The sequence below is a fragment of the Bemisia tabaci genome, chromosome 10 (genome assembly GCF_918797505.1).
Source record: "Bemisia tabaci chromosome 10, PGI_BMITA_v3".
Classification (NCBI taxonomy): Eukaryota; Metazoa; Arthropoda; class Insecta; order Hemiptera; family Aleyrodidae; genus Bemisia; species Bemisia tabaci.
Genome location: NC_092802.1, coordinates 310,984 through 326,497, shown reverse-complemented (window position 1 = coordinate 326,497; position 15,514 = coordinate 310,984). Strand labels below are relative to the sequence as shown.

The following is a 15,514-nucleotide window of genomic DNA, read 5'->3' as shown; positions in this document are numbered from 1 at the left end:
TCACCTTTTCTTGCAATTCAGGTAAAATGACGCGACCTAGTCGAAGGTCACGAAAGGGCCCTAGACCTCGAAAACTCCCGCGGAAAATTGTTCCGAGTCTGTGCAGGCTGTGCACAGCGTCAACTCCGCCCTCGTCCCAATTTGGCGCCGGGGAGGGTGAGGCAGGGGGAGGGGGAGGGGGATCGTGGGAGCTGTCCCGGTCATCTGTGCCTGCGCCTCACGGGCGATTTAAATTGCAAATGGGTCATTATGACGTCATTAGGTTCCCAACACCCGGAGGACCGGGTCCCGGGTCCCAGGTCCTCTCCGTGCATTTTGCATCTCAATTCTGGCGACGGACTTGGCGGGGCTTCCTAATGGCCGAGAACCGTTCTTCCCCGTCGTTGCCAAGTGGCCCTCGAAAACAACCGAAAAATGACACAAATCTAATTTTGGATATAGTACCTACTAGAGGGCAATAGCCCCCGGCTGCTACACGGCCCAACCCCCAGAGAGCGCTTCGCGGTCTCTTAGGCCCGCTTCGACTTATGAACGACGAAAAAAAATGAAAAGATTTTCATTCTCCACTCTCATTTGTCCAATCTCTATCTGGCCGGAAGCGATATTTTTGTGTCTTTATATTATAATTGGACGTATTTCTGCTAAAATAAACTGTCTCACGCAAACCCTATGCACACAGTTCCTTTTAGCATAAATACGACCAATTTGTATAATATTTTGTACCCTTGACAAATTCAAGTTATATTGGCCAATTGGCGCGATTTCTCTTTGAACCTTCTGAAGTCCAGGATTTTGCTCGAAAATTAGATACTCCATTCTGATTGGTCCAAATTTCTACGATGATACAACAGTCACCCATCCTAAATTAACCGAGTCCAGTCGCAAACATTCACCTACACTCTTACGCCAGAGCAGTGAAAATAAGATGTGCGTTGTTCTTTTTAAATTTGCCCGCCAAGCCGACCGCGCTCTCGTTTACTCACATTGGTCCTTCCATACCTCCACATAAATACCTATTCGACCAGATCGCTACGGCACGGGTGTGTCCCGCGAGGTGTTATCGATGAAGCGATGGTGGCGTCCTCTGGCGGTGGCGTTCCTGTAGGACTCCGAAGCCTGGAAGAAGGAAGCTGGGACTGCACTTCATGAGAGTGCCCGTGGGGAGAGGGGGGGGGGGGGGGCAGGTGTCGCTGGCCAGTGAGCGACTCAGGCAAGTCTCCTCGCCTCCCTGACGGGTTTCCTGTGAGGAAGACCCTGCTCCCAGGGAAATTCGGTCCGTTTCCACGTAACTTGGCACCGTCGCTGTCGCCTCACAGTAAAACTGAAGGACTCACTTCGAGCGCGGGAAAAAGTCGGATTGAAATCGCTCGCATTTAGCAAAAAGGAACCAGCGTGTTTCAGTGTTTTCAAAACTGTGCAACTTCTTCTTTCCTTTCAAAAATACTCAATATATGTACAGTTTTAAAGTTTACACAATTATTTTCCTTTAAAATTGCTAATTGTTTGGTGGGAAGCAAAAAAAATTTGCAGTTTTGGGAGATTTTTTTGATGGTTATGGAGAAGCAACATTTTTACAACACTACAATCGCGTTGGTTCCTTTTTTCTAAATGTGATCCAACTATCCTGGGACCGGGTTGTAAGAACACTTGTATGAGCTATTCCTGTTTCTGAGCCGCGCACATTGCTTGCTTTAGTATTGAAGGCGAAATGGTAAGAGCGAGTGCAAAACAATGCACTGCAAGTATATTCGTTCGCCAAGTACAGTGTTTGATATCGATGAATGTAACCCCATTACTGCAAGCGTTAAATACTGCTCTCACGTCGCTCAAATTACATACTTTAGTTTTGAAGGAGAAATCTTCAGGAATGAACCAGCAAGGATTGTCGATAAAGGAACGTAGTTGCATAGTTAGTTACTTTACTGCGGGTCTAAGATTTTCGTGCTTATTTATTTCTAGATATTAATTAATTAATTTACTATTTTATTAATTTTTAATTATTGTTCCTCCAGAGAATACCAAAAGATCGCAACTTGCTTGTTAGATTGGATCAAAAGTTCATCACTGATGTGAAAATTTCTCGGCATTAGAATGACGCTTCACTGGCGATCTTCTTTCTTCCTTTTTTTTCAGTGTCAAATTTGAAAGTCATCCCGTAAGGTCACCTTAGTGGTACAGAGTTCTCCAGTTAGCGGTATAAAAGTCATCCAGGAAAGGAACTTTGGCAGTGCTAAGAAGATGTTTTTATTGAGGATGTGGTACCGACGAATAACGTTTTATTTGAAGGTACGGTCCTGCGAATCACGGTTTATTTGACGGTGCGGTACCGACCAAACGCCAATAACGCCATCCTTAAAAAACAAAGTATATGACATGGCAAGCCAAGTTACGTGTTACAGTGGATAAAGCTTTTTCATTAATTTGTAATTTTGAATTTTGGTTTTGGCTTGATTCAAAATTTTCGTAAATGAAAAACATTCGTCGATAAATTATAAGTATTAAAAACCTCGATATACCACACTTTGTAGAACTAAGGGTTTACCATTTTAATTAGTGACTATTAAATATTTTCACTAAACAAATCTCTGTCGATAATAATAAGTAGATGATGAAAAAAGAAAAGTATTTATTTCAAGATAAATTTAAAATTGAAAAACCACAAAAATTCAATTCTGGAAAAGACTTATTTAGTTCTGGAAAAGCAGAGCTCACTCTAGCGGATTAGATTTCATCCCGGATTCACTCCCCCCCCCCCCTCCCAAGAGGAGATTCGCGGGTAAAATACTGCCGTGCTAAGGAGAGACGCCGTAAGTATGCCTTTGGGAGTTGCCATATAATCTTCAATTAAAAGCGAATTTGCTGAGAAAATCGAGAATATTTTAACTTAAATTTTTCAGACAATTTTTTTTGCACTCTCGTCCAAAATATCCGACAATAAAAAAAAGGCATAACTTTCCGCAAACGTAAAGGATTTATCGAGGAGAATTCGACAAAAGAGGGCTCATACAGTGTTTGTCCTTATTAGCATGGCAGAATAGTATAGGGTCCGAAAGGAAAGGCATTCTGGATTTCAGACAGGGGACTGATTATCGAAATTAATAGAAAAAGCGGTGGACAAAGAGGGCATTTGGAGAATGGGGCGATCCTATTGGTTGAAATGGGTGGTTCTTATAAACAAAGAAAGAAAATGAGGGATTGACTACATATAGTCTCTCGTGGGTTGCCATTAGTTAGTCTATTACTTACTTCCTTTGTCCATCGCAACCTCCCGCTTCCACCAATAGGATCCCTCCACACCTCTTTTGTCTTCTTTGTCTATGAATTTCAATAATCGACCCGCAGGGCTACTGAAAAGTTTGGTAATCTGACCAGACCGAATTTTTGTCCCACCTTGAAGAACCACCTTAATGTGGAGCTTAGCTTTTGCGAGATGCATTTGAGGTATGCTAGATAATTTGATATACTTCATATTTTAATCACTTTGCTGGATTAAATTGGGAAAACGTAATTTCAGTCTATAGATCAATCATTAAGGAATGCCTGTGCGGAAAATCATCTTGCAAACTCTTAAAACGAAGTCAAGAACACCGTTCCGATTTTGCAACCGATTCAGTGTAATGATATCGAGTGTTACTTCGGCCGTGCGAAGGAAAAACGCTGTATGAGCTACTAGACGTTGCCAAATTTACTAAGATGAGCAATGACTTTTACGGAAAAATTGAGAATATTACCCTTCCTATTTTTTAAAAATTCTTATCCGGAATTTTATCTAAAATGTATGTAAATTTCAAGAAAATATATTCACAATTTCCTCGGGAAATCCATGGATTATCGAAGGATATTTGGCAACGTCTGAAGGCTCATACAGCGTCCTTCTTTAGCACGACAGGATCGGAAACGATCCTTGAAATTTTCATGTAGGTATTTCGGATAAAATTGCAAACAAAAATATCTAAATAATAGGGAGGAAAATATTCAAAAATTTCCCAGAAAATCCTGACTTTGTTTCAAGACTTTGGATGAAATTTTTGGCGTGAGGATTACTCGGCGGTTTATCTAGAGATTGAAATTTTTTTCTTCCGAAAATAATGCAGCGAAAGGTAAATTGGAGCAGGGTGTCTACCAATTATAAAAAATCAAAATTGGGGACTTTCGGAGACTTTCAAGGGTGTTTTTTCATAAAAACAGGGACTTTTGCCCGAAATAGTATGAGAAAAGGAGCTAGTTAAAGCGTTAAAAGGCTTATTTTATACGACTAATTTTAAAGTCATGTTGAACTGATGAAAACATTCGAAAAACCAAGCAACACTTCAGTTATTCTATTCCTGGTCATACCGCGCCGCCGGAATTTGAAAATGCCGGTCTTTAGGAAGATTTTTGACATTTTTTGGGGACCTGACCAAGAAAATTGGGGACTTTGGGAGATACCGGGGACATTCTTCCAAAATTGGGGATAAACGGGGACATTGGGGACTTTTGGGGGCCGGTAGACACCTTGGAAATGCATCTGCATCGTACCCACTATGTATGGCGCAAAAACTGAAGATCCAGCTTATTCCTGTAAATATATCACGACAAGATCTTAACAGGGTTGCCACAGAATTTAGAAAATGAAATTCTCTGAAATTTCCCTGATTTCCCTAACACTTTTTGGTGAAATTCCCTGACAATTGAAGATGTGACGGACGGATAAGAAGGCATAATTGAAAATAGTTTTCACGCAAAATTTCTTGTTCAAAATTTCAAACCCATTCTGGAAAGCAAATGAAGGAGATTTAACAAATTTTCCCTGAAATTTTCGTCATTTTCGTGTTTTCCCCTGACATTTCCCGGTTTTCCCTGACTGTGGCAACCCTGTCCTCAGGGATTTATCTACGTACTGAAATTTTTATCTTCCGATAAAAATCCGGCGAAAGGTAAATTTGAAATGCATCTGCATCGTACTCAGTTATGGATGGCGCAAAAACTGAGGATCCAGCTTATTCCTGTAAATATATCGACAAGATCTTAAGACTCATCCGATCCTGGAGGTGGGGTGGGCCCACGGTGCGACGGGCCCCTGCGAGGGGGAAGGGGGGTTTGGTGGTCCGGTCTTCTCGGGGCCCCGGGCCCGCACTGCCAGTCCAGTGCAGTGACTCGAAGCTGAAACAGCCACCGCGCGCGCCATACCGTGAGAACCCCACGTTTTCCCCCGAATTTTTCAAGTTGACACGACACACTCCCGACCGCGCAAAATGTACCCCATCGTCAGCTTGGCACTCCTCACCACCCTGGCCGCGTTAACGCAAGGTGAGTTTACGCCAAATTCCCTACTTCAAGTGTTTTTTAGGGGGTTTTTGGAACTTGGGTGACTTCAATAAGGTACAGGAAATATTTTTATGTTTTGGTTATTCTTCGGAAAAATCTGTCACGTTGCTCAATACTGAAATTGACAAAACTAGATGCGGTAGAAATTCATTTTAAAAGCAAACTTTTTTTTTTTTTTTTTTTTTTTTTTTTTTAAAATAGTAATGATGATGATTCTAAAGCGTTCAATTAGAAGCGAAACCCATAAATCCGAAAATTGACAGGAAAATATACGGAAGAAATTCATTTCAAATTCGAACATTTTATTTTTCTAATTTTTTATAATAATGATTCTAAAATGTTTAAGATTTTTTTTTATAAACTAGCACTTTAAGGAGCAGTAAACGGTATTTTCTAAACTTTCCTGCGGCTAAAAATTGAAGTATTTGAGACATTAACGCACATTTTTACGCTTCAGTAGCCTCAGATTTTTTTGGAAAAATCTGTCACGTTCTGTATTTAACGATTAGAAAGAGATGCCATTCGAGATAGTAAAAATTTACTAAGAATTCAAACTTTTTTGATTTCATGATTTCATGTTCAAGTTTTTTTTATAAAGTCGCACTTTCAGAAACTGCGATAGGTGTTTTCTAAAACATTGCTACGGCCAAAAATGGAAAATTTTAAAAAATGACCCACATTTTCTTATGGGTTTTTACACTTCGGTGTAATTTTCCCGACATTGTCTTTTTCCCTCCAATAAAGTATACGACAATTTATTGAATCTCACCATCGCGCATCCCATCAGAATTGATTTGCTTTTCCTCCATATTGATTTTTGACAATAGAACATTTTGAACATATTTTCAATTAACTTCATAAATTTTTTTAAAAATGTTGAAAATTTTCAATTAAGTTCCTTCTCTATGCGAAGCATTAGTGATGCATATGTTTAAATGCTTACAATCTTAAGCTAGTAGGGCCGAGGACTTATTTTTGGTCATTGGAAGAAGATTGAGGTAGCCGACACAAACTGGATGATACATAACATGAGTTTTTCCAACTATAAAATCTCTTTAATTTTCGTTTGAATCCGGCTAAGCCCCATACCTTAAACTGCCGGATGCCGGGTCACAAGCTCCACAGCTCTCATGCAAAAGTTATCAATTTCCTCCAATTAAATTCCATTTCGGATTTGCCTTTATTTTTTAAAAAAACAAGAATCAATAGGAATGTTTCAAAGATGAATTTTCTGTAAGAAAACTAGACTATTCGTGTTGTCTAAAGCAAATTCTCCTCGTATTAGCAAGAAGTTTAGTCATTGATGAGCAATAGATAAGGTTTAGCATTCAGAATCAAAAAGTGTGCTAATTAATCAAAATTTTATACCATGAAGACGTAAGACAATTTCTAAATTCAACTCAAATTTAACTGAAAGGTAAGAGATCGACTCTTTTGTGTCTCCCGCGAAACCGAAGTTTCCTAGAGTCAAACGATCATTGAACTGATTTCAATACATACATATAAGTCGCTTTACAGCACTCCCTCGCGCTCTACGACTCCTAACCTCCACTGCTCTCTTTCAAACCACAAATCTTGGGGGATTGAGCATCTTACCATTTCCGCTTCAATCCCTTCCCTCCAACCTTTCATTGGGCGCCCTCTGCTTCTTCTCCCAGGAGGAACCCAATCAAGGACCTTCTTCGGCAACCTTTCTCCTGCCATTCTCTGGACATGACCATACCAAATGAGTTGTTGTACTGATTTCAATACGGTGGGATAATTTTTTTGTGAGCCGAATTTTTCTTGACAGGTCTTTGAGCTCTGCAAATTTTTTAAACGATTTTTTGCCACGTGTTTTAAATACAAATATAAATTTTTTAAACTATTGGTTGATTTTCCGATCGCAAAGCATCAGTTTCGATACCCTCTTCGGTCCGCGTTGATTTTCATTTTTCCGCAAGTGGGAAATTCGAACTGGCTGATACTAATGTAAGTTACAAATGCTAATAATTCCTCTATGAGTTAATTTAAGGGATATCCGCTATGTCCCACGTTTTCTACTTGATATTATGATAAGAAACATCTTGCGGAAATTGAATTTTTTTCGATGGCCTGCTGAAATAAAAGGGAATTCCATGTAAAAAATATTCCTGGGAGTTGCCAAAAGGTGCAAATCAACGGCCAAGGTGCAAAATCACGTGTCTCCATTGCGATTTTTTAAACTGTTTGCTCCTATTTTATTTGTGGACAAAAAAACAAGCAACCTTCATAATTGAGGTCTATACAGAATATTTTCCTAATACGGAGGGAAAATCAAGGACGTTTTAAGAAATTACGTCGGCTGGTTTTCCAAAGAAAAAATAAATAAGACAGGAAGTCTGCAACGTCGCAAAAAGAAATACGTGGTTCCAAGCCTTTCCCATGCTGCTGTGCTAAGGAAGAACGTCGTATGAACATTCGAGAGTTGCCAAATTTCCTTTGATTTAAGTATCATTTTAGAGGGAAGTTATGAATATTTTCTCTTGAAATTTGCAGATTATTTAGATCTGGCTGCGAATGCAATTATCTGAAAAATTGGAGGAAAAATATTCACAAATGTCTCTGTAAATTCGTATTTTATCAAAGGAAATTTGGCAGCGCCTGAAGGTTCATACGGCGTTTTTCCTTAGCACGGCAGCATGGAAATTGAAACTATCCACCTTGATACGCGTTGTCGGCGCTGACAATGAGATGAGTCCTGTGGTGAAAAATGAGACAAAAATTGAATTTTCGAGTGATGACCCAGGCTTTTCGTCATGGCAAAGGAACCCTGAATGGTAAGGTGCGCCTTTCGTGGGTTGGGCTACGTGGAGGCGACGGGAGACTCCTTCGTGCTTTTGATAATGTTCCAATACGAGCTCCAACTTGACAACTTTGTAATCCAGGTCATTGTCTCCGGCGCTGAATATAATTTTGTTTGTTTTGACTCGAGATCAGAGCTCCGCTGTAACGCCGCATAATGTAGAGCGTTCCACTCCGCCGTGAGACAATTTCCTCTCTGATGGTGGACCTTTTCGCCGGCCGGGCGACACCTCTCGACAGTGGCGAGGCGTGAATGGTCGATTATCGATACTTCCCCGTTTGAAACTGTGGTGAATAATCGATTATGAAGGTGTTCTTTGCAAACACCCTGTTAATCGATCCTTTGCTGTAGGTTTAAATGGCGGATCAATCGATAAATCGGACAATCTCGATTCGCCGTTTCCTGAAGGAAGGAACGTAACTCCGTACCGTTGTTACAAAATTGACTCAAACAAATCAATTCTTCACTAGAATGTACCTCCGCAATTTTTGTCCAAAATCTGTCTGATTTTTGCATGAGGCTAGAGGAAAAATCGGTGAAAAGTTCAGTTAAACATTATCCTTGTAAAAGTGCGATTTACGAGAAGGAATTTGGCAACATTGGAATGTAGTTACGTTGATTTGTGGGGGAACGATGCATTATTCCAATAATTCAACATTTCCTGTCTCCTGCAATCGAATGACAATAAACAATCATCATCATTAATATCATTAATATAAACTTCGAAGGATTCTGCCTTTTTCTATTTCACTCGAGGGGAAGTGTCCCCTCCTGGACTCTCTTCCCCACCCGGTGACTGACGCTCCCCTAGTAGCAGAGTTATATAAAAAATTTGTTTTTAAAAGTATAAACCGTAAATAACCACAAGCTAAAGAATATTCATTGTTTATGTAATGGATGTAAAGTTTTTTAGTTAAAAGTTTACTAAAAAACTTATTTTATTATGTAACCCTTAGTATAAAAGTTATATAACCAAATTCAAAGAGTGTATAAAATGAATTTTCATTATTCTTCCTGGCTGGTAGCGCACTCTAGTTATGAAGTGTGCAAGTTTTCATATGCGTTACTACCAGGTGGTGGATCATCGTAGAGTTGTGACTTACCTTAAATCCGCGCCGTCCTAGTCGGGATTAGAACCCACGCTTCGGGATGGAGTTGCAATCCGAAGTCCAGTACTTTACCACCAGACCAGCCAGGCTTGATATGAATGGGCCCCTAAATTCAATCTCTTAACTATCGCAGGCCTCTGAGTCCGTAATATTTTGTTTATTGACGGATTCTTATGATATTTTACCAGACTTTATTATTTATTATTTATTTATTTATTGTTTTTTATTTCATGATGTAATTTTTTCATTTTCATTTTTTTTAACTCTCTCTCATTTTTTTAGCTCTCTCTTTTTTTTAACTATCATGATTTTTAACTATCATTTTTTCTAACTCTCTCTATTTTTTTTAACTCTCATTTTTTTAACTCTCTCTCTCTCTCTATTTTTTAACTTTATAATTGCGTCTTTTTCCAGTTTTAATTATTTGGGCCTTTTTCTAGTTTGAATTTATGTCGATGTATTTATGTTATTTATTTATTATTATTATCATTTCCTTTTTTCTTTTAAATTTTTATAATATTAATTTAAACATTTTAAAAAAAATCAAAATTTTTAAAATAATATTTAATAATATTTTTAAAATATTAACAAAAATAATTATGATATACTTTAAAAATATTATAAAATATTATTTTAAAAATTTTAATTTTTTATATTTTTAATATATTTTTAAAATGTTTTAAAAATATTCATTGATTGTATTTCAAAAGTACTTTTGAAAATATTTTAAAAATACATGAAAAACATTTTAAAAATATATTAAATTTCAATATTTTTAAAATATTGCTGTCTAACTGGGCAGGGTTATGAGCCAGACACGCTACCAACTGAGGTAACAGGGCTCCTCGGATTGTGTGCCGAGATATCCCCTTTTAACTCGTCTCGGAGCCATTAGTACCTCTAATAATACCTATCCCACGCAGTCTGAGAGTCGAGGGTGTTCATTGAAATGAGATCATCATCATCATTCATGAAAATGAGATAGGTTTACGTTAAAGTCATTCAGGTCATTTATATAACAGTTATAATAAGCAAATTAAGCAAAAGGATACTATGCGTATAAAGAAAATTTATAAAAACCCTTCCTCAATTATATAAATTTTATATAAACGTTATCTTCTGAAAATATGAATAATTATTTTCATGGGCATTTTATATAAAACTTATATACACGATATATAAACTTTAGTTAAAATGGTGATTATATAACCGGTATTAATTCCTTATACGTTTGTTAGGAAGGGGAAAGTGAATCATGCTACTAGGGCTGCGCTGTGCTGAACGGTTCAGCCTGAACCTTTCCCCTACGTCTGACCGTTCCCCACTCCTCTGTCAATCGAACCATATGCCACCGCTTACGTATTGTCGCTCGCCCACCCAGGTACTTAGCGGCCAGCGGTCAGTTGATGATAAATCTCGCTCATGCTCCTATGCAGCTACGCATTGATTACGCCAGCTAATTACTTTCTAATAATTAGAATTTCTTCGATAATAGTTTTCTTTATTTATTCGACTGTATTTTTTTCTCTGTTCTACTGTGATTTCCTTGGTTCTCTACTGTGTTTTTCCTAAATATCCGAGTCAGAAATCTGAAGCACTTCGGTATGCACCGAGTACTTCAGATGTGTGACCTGAAACCTTCGGTATATACCGAACTACTTCAATTGTCTGACCCGAACTTCGGCAGATGGACCTTAACTTTTCGGATGCGTGATCCGAAAACTTCAGAGATCCATATGATCTCAGCTTCGGGTTCCATGCACAATTTTTTTTCTCCGTGTTTCCTTTTAGGGGACGCAACTAAAATTTCAGTAAATTTTTTTCAGAAAAGTAAAGAAAAGAAGAAGAAAAAAAAAGTGGCTAACGATGGTTCCTCACCTTCACGTGGTGTTGGCTGTTTTTACTAAGTGGGAACCGTCCATTTTAAGATATAGTCTATTTCTTGCCCTGCCATTATTATTCTACAAGTTAATTGTGGAGTGAGAATTTCATAATGTTTTCTATGAAATCTTCAAAATATAGTGATAAAAAATTTGCAACTACTACAAAATCGGCTCGCGAAGCGAGCCGAATGTCACTCGCGTAGCGAGTGACCGGGGGTCCAGGGGGCATAGCCCCCGGCTAGGCGTGACGGGCGCGCGAAGCGCGCCCAGAACGGCTAGTACTTCTATAAACCTCATTTTATTTCATGAAGCCTTACTCAAATACGTTTAAGTCAGCTTGCTTGTAAACAACACAAGTCCAATTATGAGTAGCTCCGTTTGGCAGAAATAGCTTATCCCCGAAAAGTTTTTCTCTATTGTGAAATATACATTTGAAGCATGTCGAGTATGGTTTTGAACAATTTATTGTTAAATCAGGAATCCATTTTCGTCGGTGCATTCCGAGAGGCGGGAATCTGGACAAAAGCCCTTTGCGCGAAACGGAACGGAACGAGGCGAGATTCCTGCGGACCGGGGATTCCTCCCGATCTGAGCTTTGGTTTCCTTTCCCTCCCCCCTCCCATCCCCGGGGCCCGGGGGGCTCCAGACATGCACCCGATTTGCATAATGCACAAGCGGGCGGCGGGGGCGAGCGGGGGTGGAGTGGGGGTGGAGCGGGGGTGGAGCGGGGGATGTCTGTGGTGGGTTGCGTGTCATGAATATTGTTTCACTTCCAAGTTGCAAGCCGGTTCCCGAGTCGAAGCCGAAGAGGAGCCGCATCCAATCCTCGCGGAGCTGAGCCATGAGCCATGAGCCATGAGCCATGAGCCATGCCCGCGTCTTGTCCTCGTCCTCATCCCGGGACGCGCATCCTCCTCACTCTTCATCCCGTGACTCCGCGTCCCCCCCCCCCCCCCGGTCCCCGAGGTCCCGACCCAGCCACCCCGGACCCGGGCCCAGAACAAATATGGATACACGCCACGTTGCCGCATCGTGCGCCCTTGAGTCCCTTTATACTCAGAGTTAAGACATCACCCCCTCATCAAGTCACAAACGGGAATTAAGATTACAAAAATTCAAAGTTTTTCGTAATCTTTGATCGGCCCGTTCTCAAATTCCTTTCTCCGCTCCTTCTCTCATTCCGTTCCTTCCTTGTTCAACCCGTGATCCCTCGGTTCATTCCACATTATAATCTTTGCAATTGGTGAAAATGTGTAATCTTCATTCCCGTTTGTGACACTGTGGAGGCCTAAAATACGGAAACCAATCAGAACTGGATTCACATTGTCTTACCTCTCAGTATAAAGGGGATCGACGCTCGCGTACGTATACGCAGAGAGTATACTCACATGTCCGTAATTTTGAGGTTAGGTTATGCAGCTTTTAGAGTCCGAAAGGACAGCCAATTTATGAATTCAAATTATCCAGAGTCATTTATCATTATAATTGGATTACATTTTGCAATACGGAATCACTATCTCTGGCCCTCCCATGAAAACACATATCTGCATAGGGAAACCGATGACATTTATGTTGTTTCTATAATGGGCCAGAAATAGTGGTCCCTTACTGCAAAATGTAATCCAATTGTTACGAGCCTTGTCCTGAAAGAAACATTCATGTTAGGCTCTGCTTTTAAGGAGACTTGGACGCAGAGTAGAGGAACAAACCGAATTTTCATTGCAGATGTGAGTGCGATCAGCGGGATATGACGAGTACAATTTGAAGAGCCGAAATGCGAAAGCCATATGGACCGCGTTCAGCAGAAAGGAACCAAGCCACATTAGCTATTGCCAAATTTAACTGGGTAATTTAATTTTTTACAAGAAAACTTTCGTGCGAATTCCTTTAAAAATTTTAAGGAATTTGCTTCGTAGTATGTAGAAAATCCACTGAAATTTGCACCAAAATCCGCACAACCGTTTTCATGTAAAACATAAAATTGCCCGGTTAAATTTGGGAATAGCTGACGTGGCTTGGTTCCTTTCTGCTTAACGCAGGTGGATCCAAAATGGTCCTATGGAAATAAAGCTCGATTTTTGGAGGAGACATAAATGCGGGAGTAGGAAAATATGCCAATCTTTCGTTGACCCTATGCCTTGATTGCCTTACGTCAGAGTTTGGGGTCAACGAAAGTCTAGAGTATATTTTCCTACTCCCGCGTTCAAGTCTCCTAGGGAAACCGAGCTTATACATGAAACATGAACTGAGCTTAACCGAGCTTCATGTGAATTCCGCAATTACAATATTCAAATTGGATTCATCATCTCCCGCTCATCGTTCTCGCAACTAAAATGAGAAAAAGTCGAAAAAGTTCTTAAAAGAAAAAACAATTTCCGTCCAGTTTTGTGCGAGAATTTGCGACGTGTTTTTTAAAAGTCGATGCTCCAACCACAGTTTGTGAGCAGCTACACAAAAACGGGTATCGTTTAGAGTAGACTTCATGGTAATTCAGCTTTAAAATATCCCGCGACTCGACAACAATGGAGATTGTCACATCCGTTCTTTCACCTGTAAGCCCCCCCTCCCCGCCCCCACTGCGTCGACCCCACGGGGACGACACCCTTCGATACATCGTTTGTGCACTTGCGCGTCATTGTCTTAGTGGGAGACAGTGGGACCGATAATACATTATCCGAACAAAAGAGGGTTTTCTTTACCGCGCTGATGCGGAAGGTCAGCGCTAGATGAAAAGCTTCGATATCGATGAGGATCCGTGGCGATTCACCAGCGTGAAGCAACACGCCTGTACTTTAATTTGATGAAGAAAAAATCTGTTCCACCATGGATAAGTGCTCTAAGCTGGGCTGAATCACATTGATCACGGAAAATACTGGATGGCTGGTTTAACAATTAAACTGTGAAAAATGTGTCCGACGTGTTTCAAATGTACATTTTACACTAACGGAAAGCTAATTTAACTACGGAGGTGGTTAAATTAGAATTGTTTTACGGTAAAATCTATAGTGCAACATGTGGGGCATTTTTTTAACTGCGAAAATGTTAAATGAGCAATATAATTTTTTTGCCGTGATTAATGGATTGATCTGGACTTGTACTGGAGGCGAAGCGATAAATAGGCATTGGAGCTTTGGTCCGAATCCGGGCGCTGGGCTCCCTGTGTGCGACCCACCTATGGAATTGGGAGAGGGCGGGGCGGGGCGGGACGGGGGAGCCAGGGAGCTCCCATTGACCCGACTAAAAGTCATCGTCAAGAGCCGGGGTCGCTCTCTCTGCGCCTTTGTCATCGCGCTGCAACTCAGATGCCAAGTGTTTTGGCGCATCCCGCCAAGCGCCGTCTGAGGGTCCCCGATGACCTGACGCCCAGGAGTGACCCCCTGCTGCGCCACTCAATACCCGGTGACAAATGATGAGCTTAATGGATCAAGGGAGGGGATGGGCTTTAAACAACATCCGCAAAAAGATCTGAATTCGCGAAAAGCCCGAGTTGTAGCATCACTTGGGCGTATTTCTGTTAAACGGAACTATGTGCAATAGGACTTGAGCTCTGAGACCCACGAGAATGTATGCGTAACAGGGCTCACGTCATAATGGACATAGTTCCGTTTGGCAGAAGTACGTACACTTCTCTCTGATCCAACGCAAGGTATCCAGGGAGGTACCTGTGAATACAGCAAAAGGCTATCGATTTTGGGCAATTTTTTACAAGGTTCCTTTCTGTCACCTCTACCATGAGCGCTATTAATTAAATAACTCAATCCAGTGGACAGATTCGGGGCCTGAGGAGAGACTAATTCTGAAATATTGACGAGTATCCCATGTCCATTATCCAATCGTATTCTGAAGATAATTTCTGCACGTTTTGCAAGACTGAAAGAGAGCGATGAATGGTTTCGCAGGGGGCGGCGGTAGCTCAAATATTCGTTGGTATTTTTGTGATAGAGCTAAGATGTAAATGCCCTGTCACGAGAGATTAACTGCCAAAACAAAAACGCTGTATAAGCTATCTGACGTTGTGAAATTTCTTTTCAGGGACCCTCGATTTGGGGGGAAATGTTGAATACTTTGATATTTGATAGTTATAATAGTTGTCATAATTGTTGGCACGTGCTTAAAATGATATATTGGTAAATTTATCAAGTTTAATATGGTAAAATTTATATTCTTTAATCTCACCGATCTTTTTTTTATTTCATTGAAATTTTATGAACTACTTGGATTTGAATAATTACCACATTTGGATTCATAGAAATTGAAATTATGGGATAGATATGCAACATAGTAATTTTCATACTTTTTCAATTCAAATGTTAAATCTTTATAATTGATTTTGTAAATTATATATGTGAGATAAAATATACAGATTTTATAAAAGATCTTGTAAATATAAG

General features: G+C 40.1%; 2 protein-coding genes across 7 annotated transcripts in view; one reads left to right on the top strand and one right to left on the bottom strand.

Annotated features, from left to right (window-relative positions):
- LOC109038298 (cytosolic carboxypeptidase 1) overlaps positions 1–15,514 on the bottom strand; it is a gene marked incomplete at its 3' end in the record, with an annotated part of 338,352 nt that overhangs the window by 119,820 nt on the left and 203,018 nt on the right.
- Positions 4,541–15,514, top strand: part of LOC109038300 (uncharacterized) — a 57,375-nt gene continuing 46,401 nt past the window's right edge. Inside the window, exon 1 of the mRNA XM_019053324.2 lies at positions 4,541–5,289. Within this exon, the coding sequence (XP_018908869.2) occupies positions 5,235–5,289 (55 nt within the window). The 5' untranslated portion in view covers positions 4,541–5,234. The remainder of the gene's footprint in view (positions 5,290–15,514) is intronic.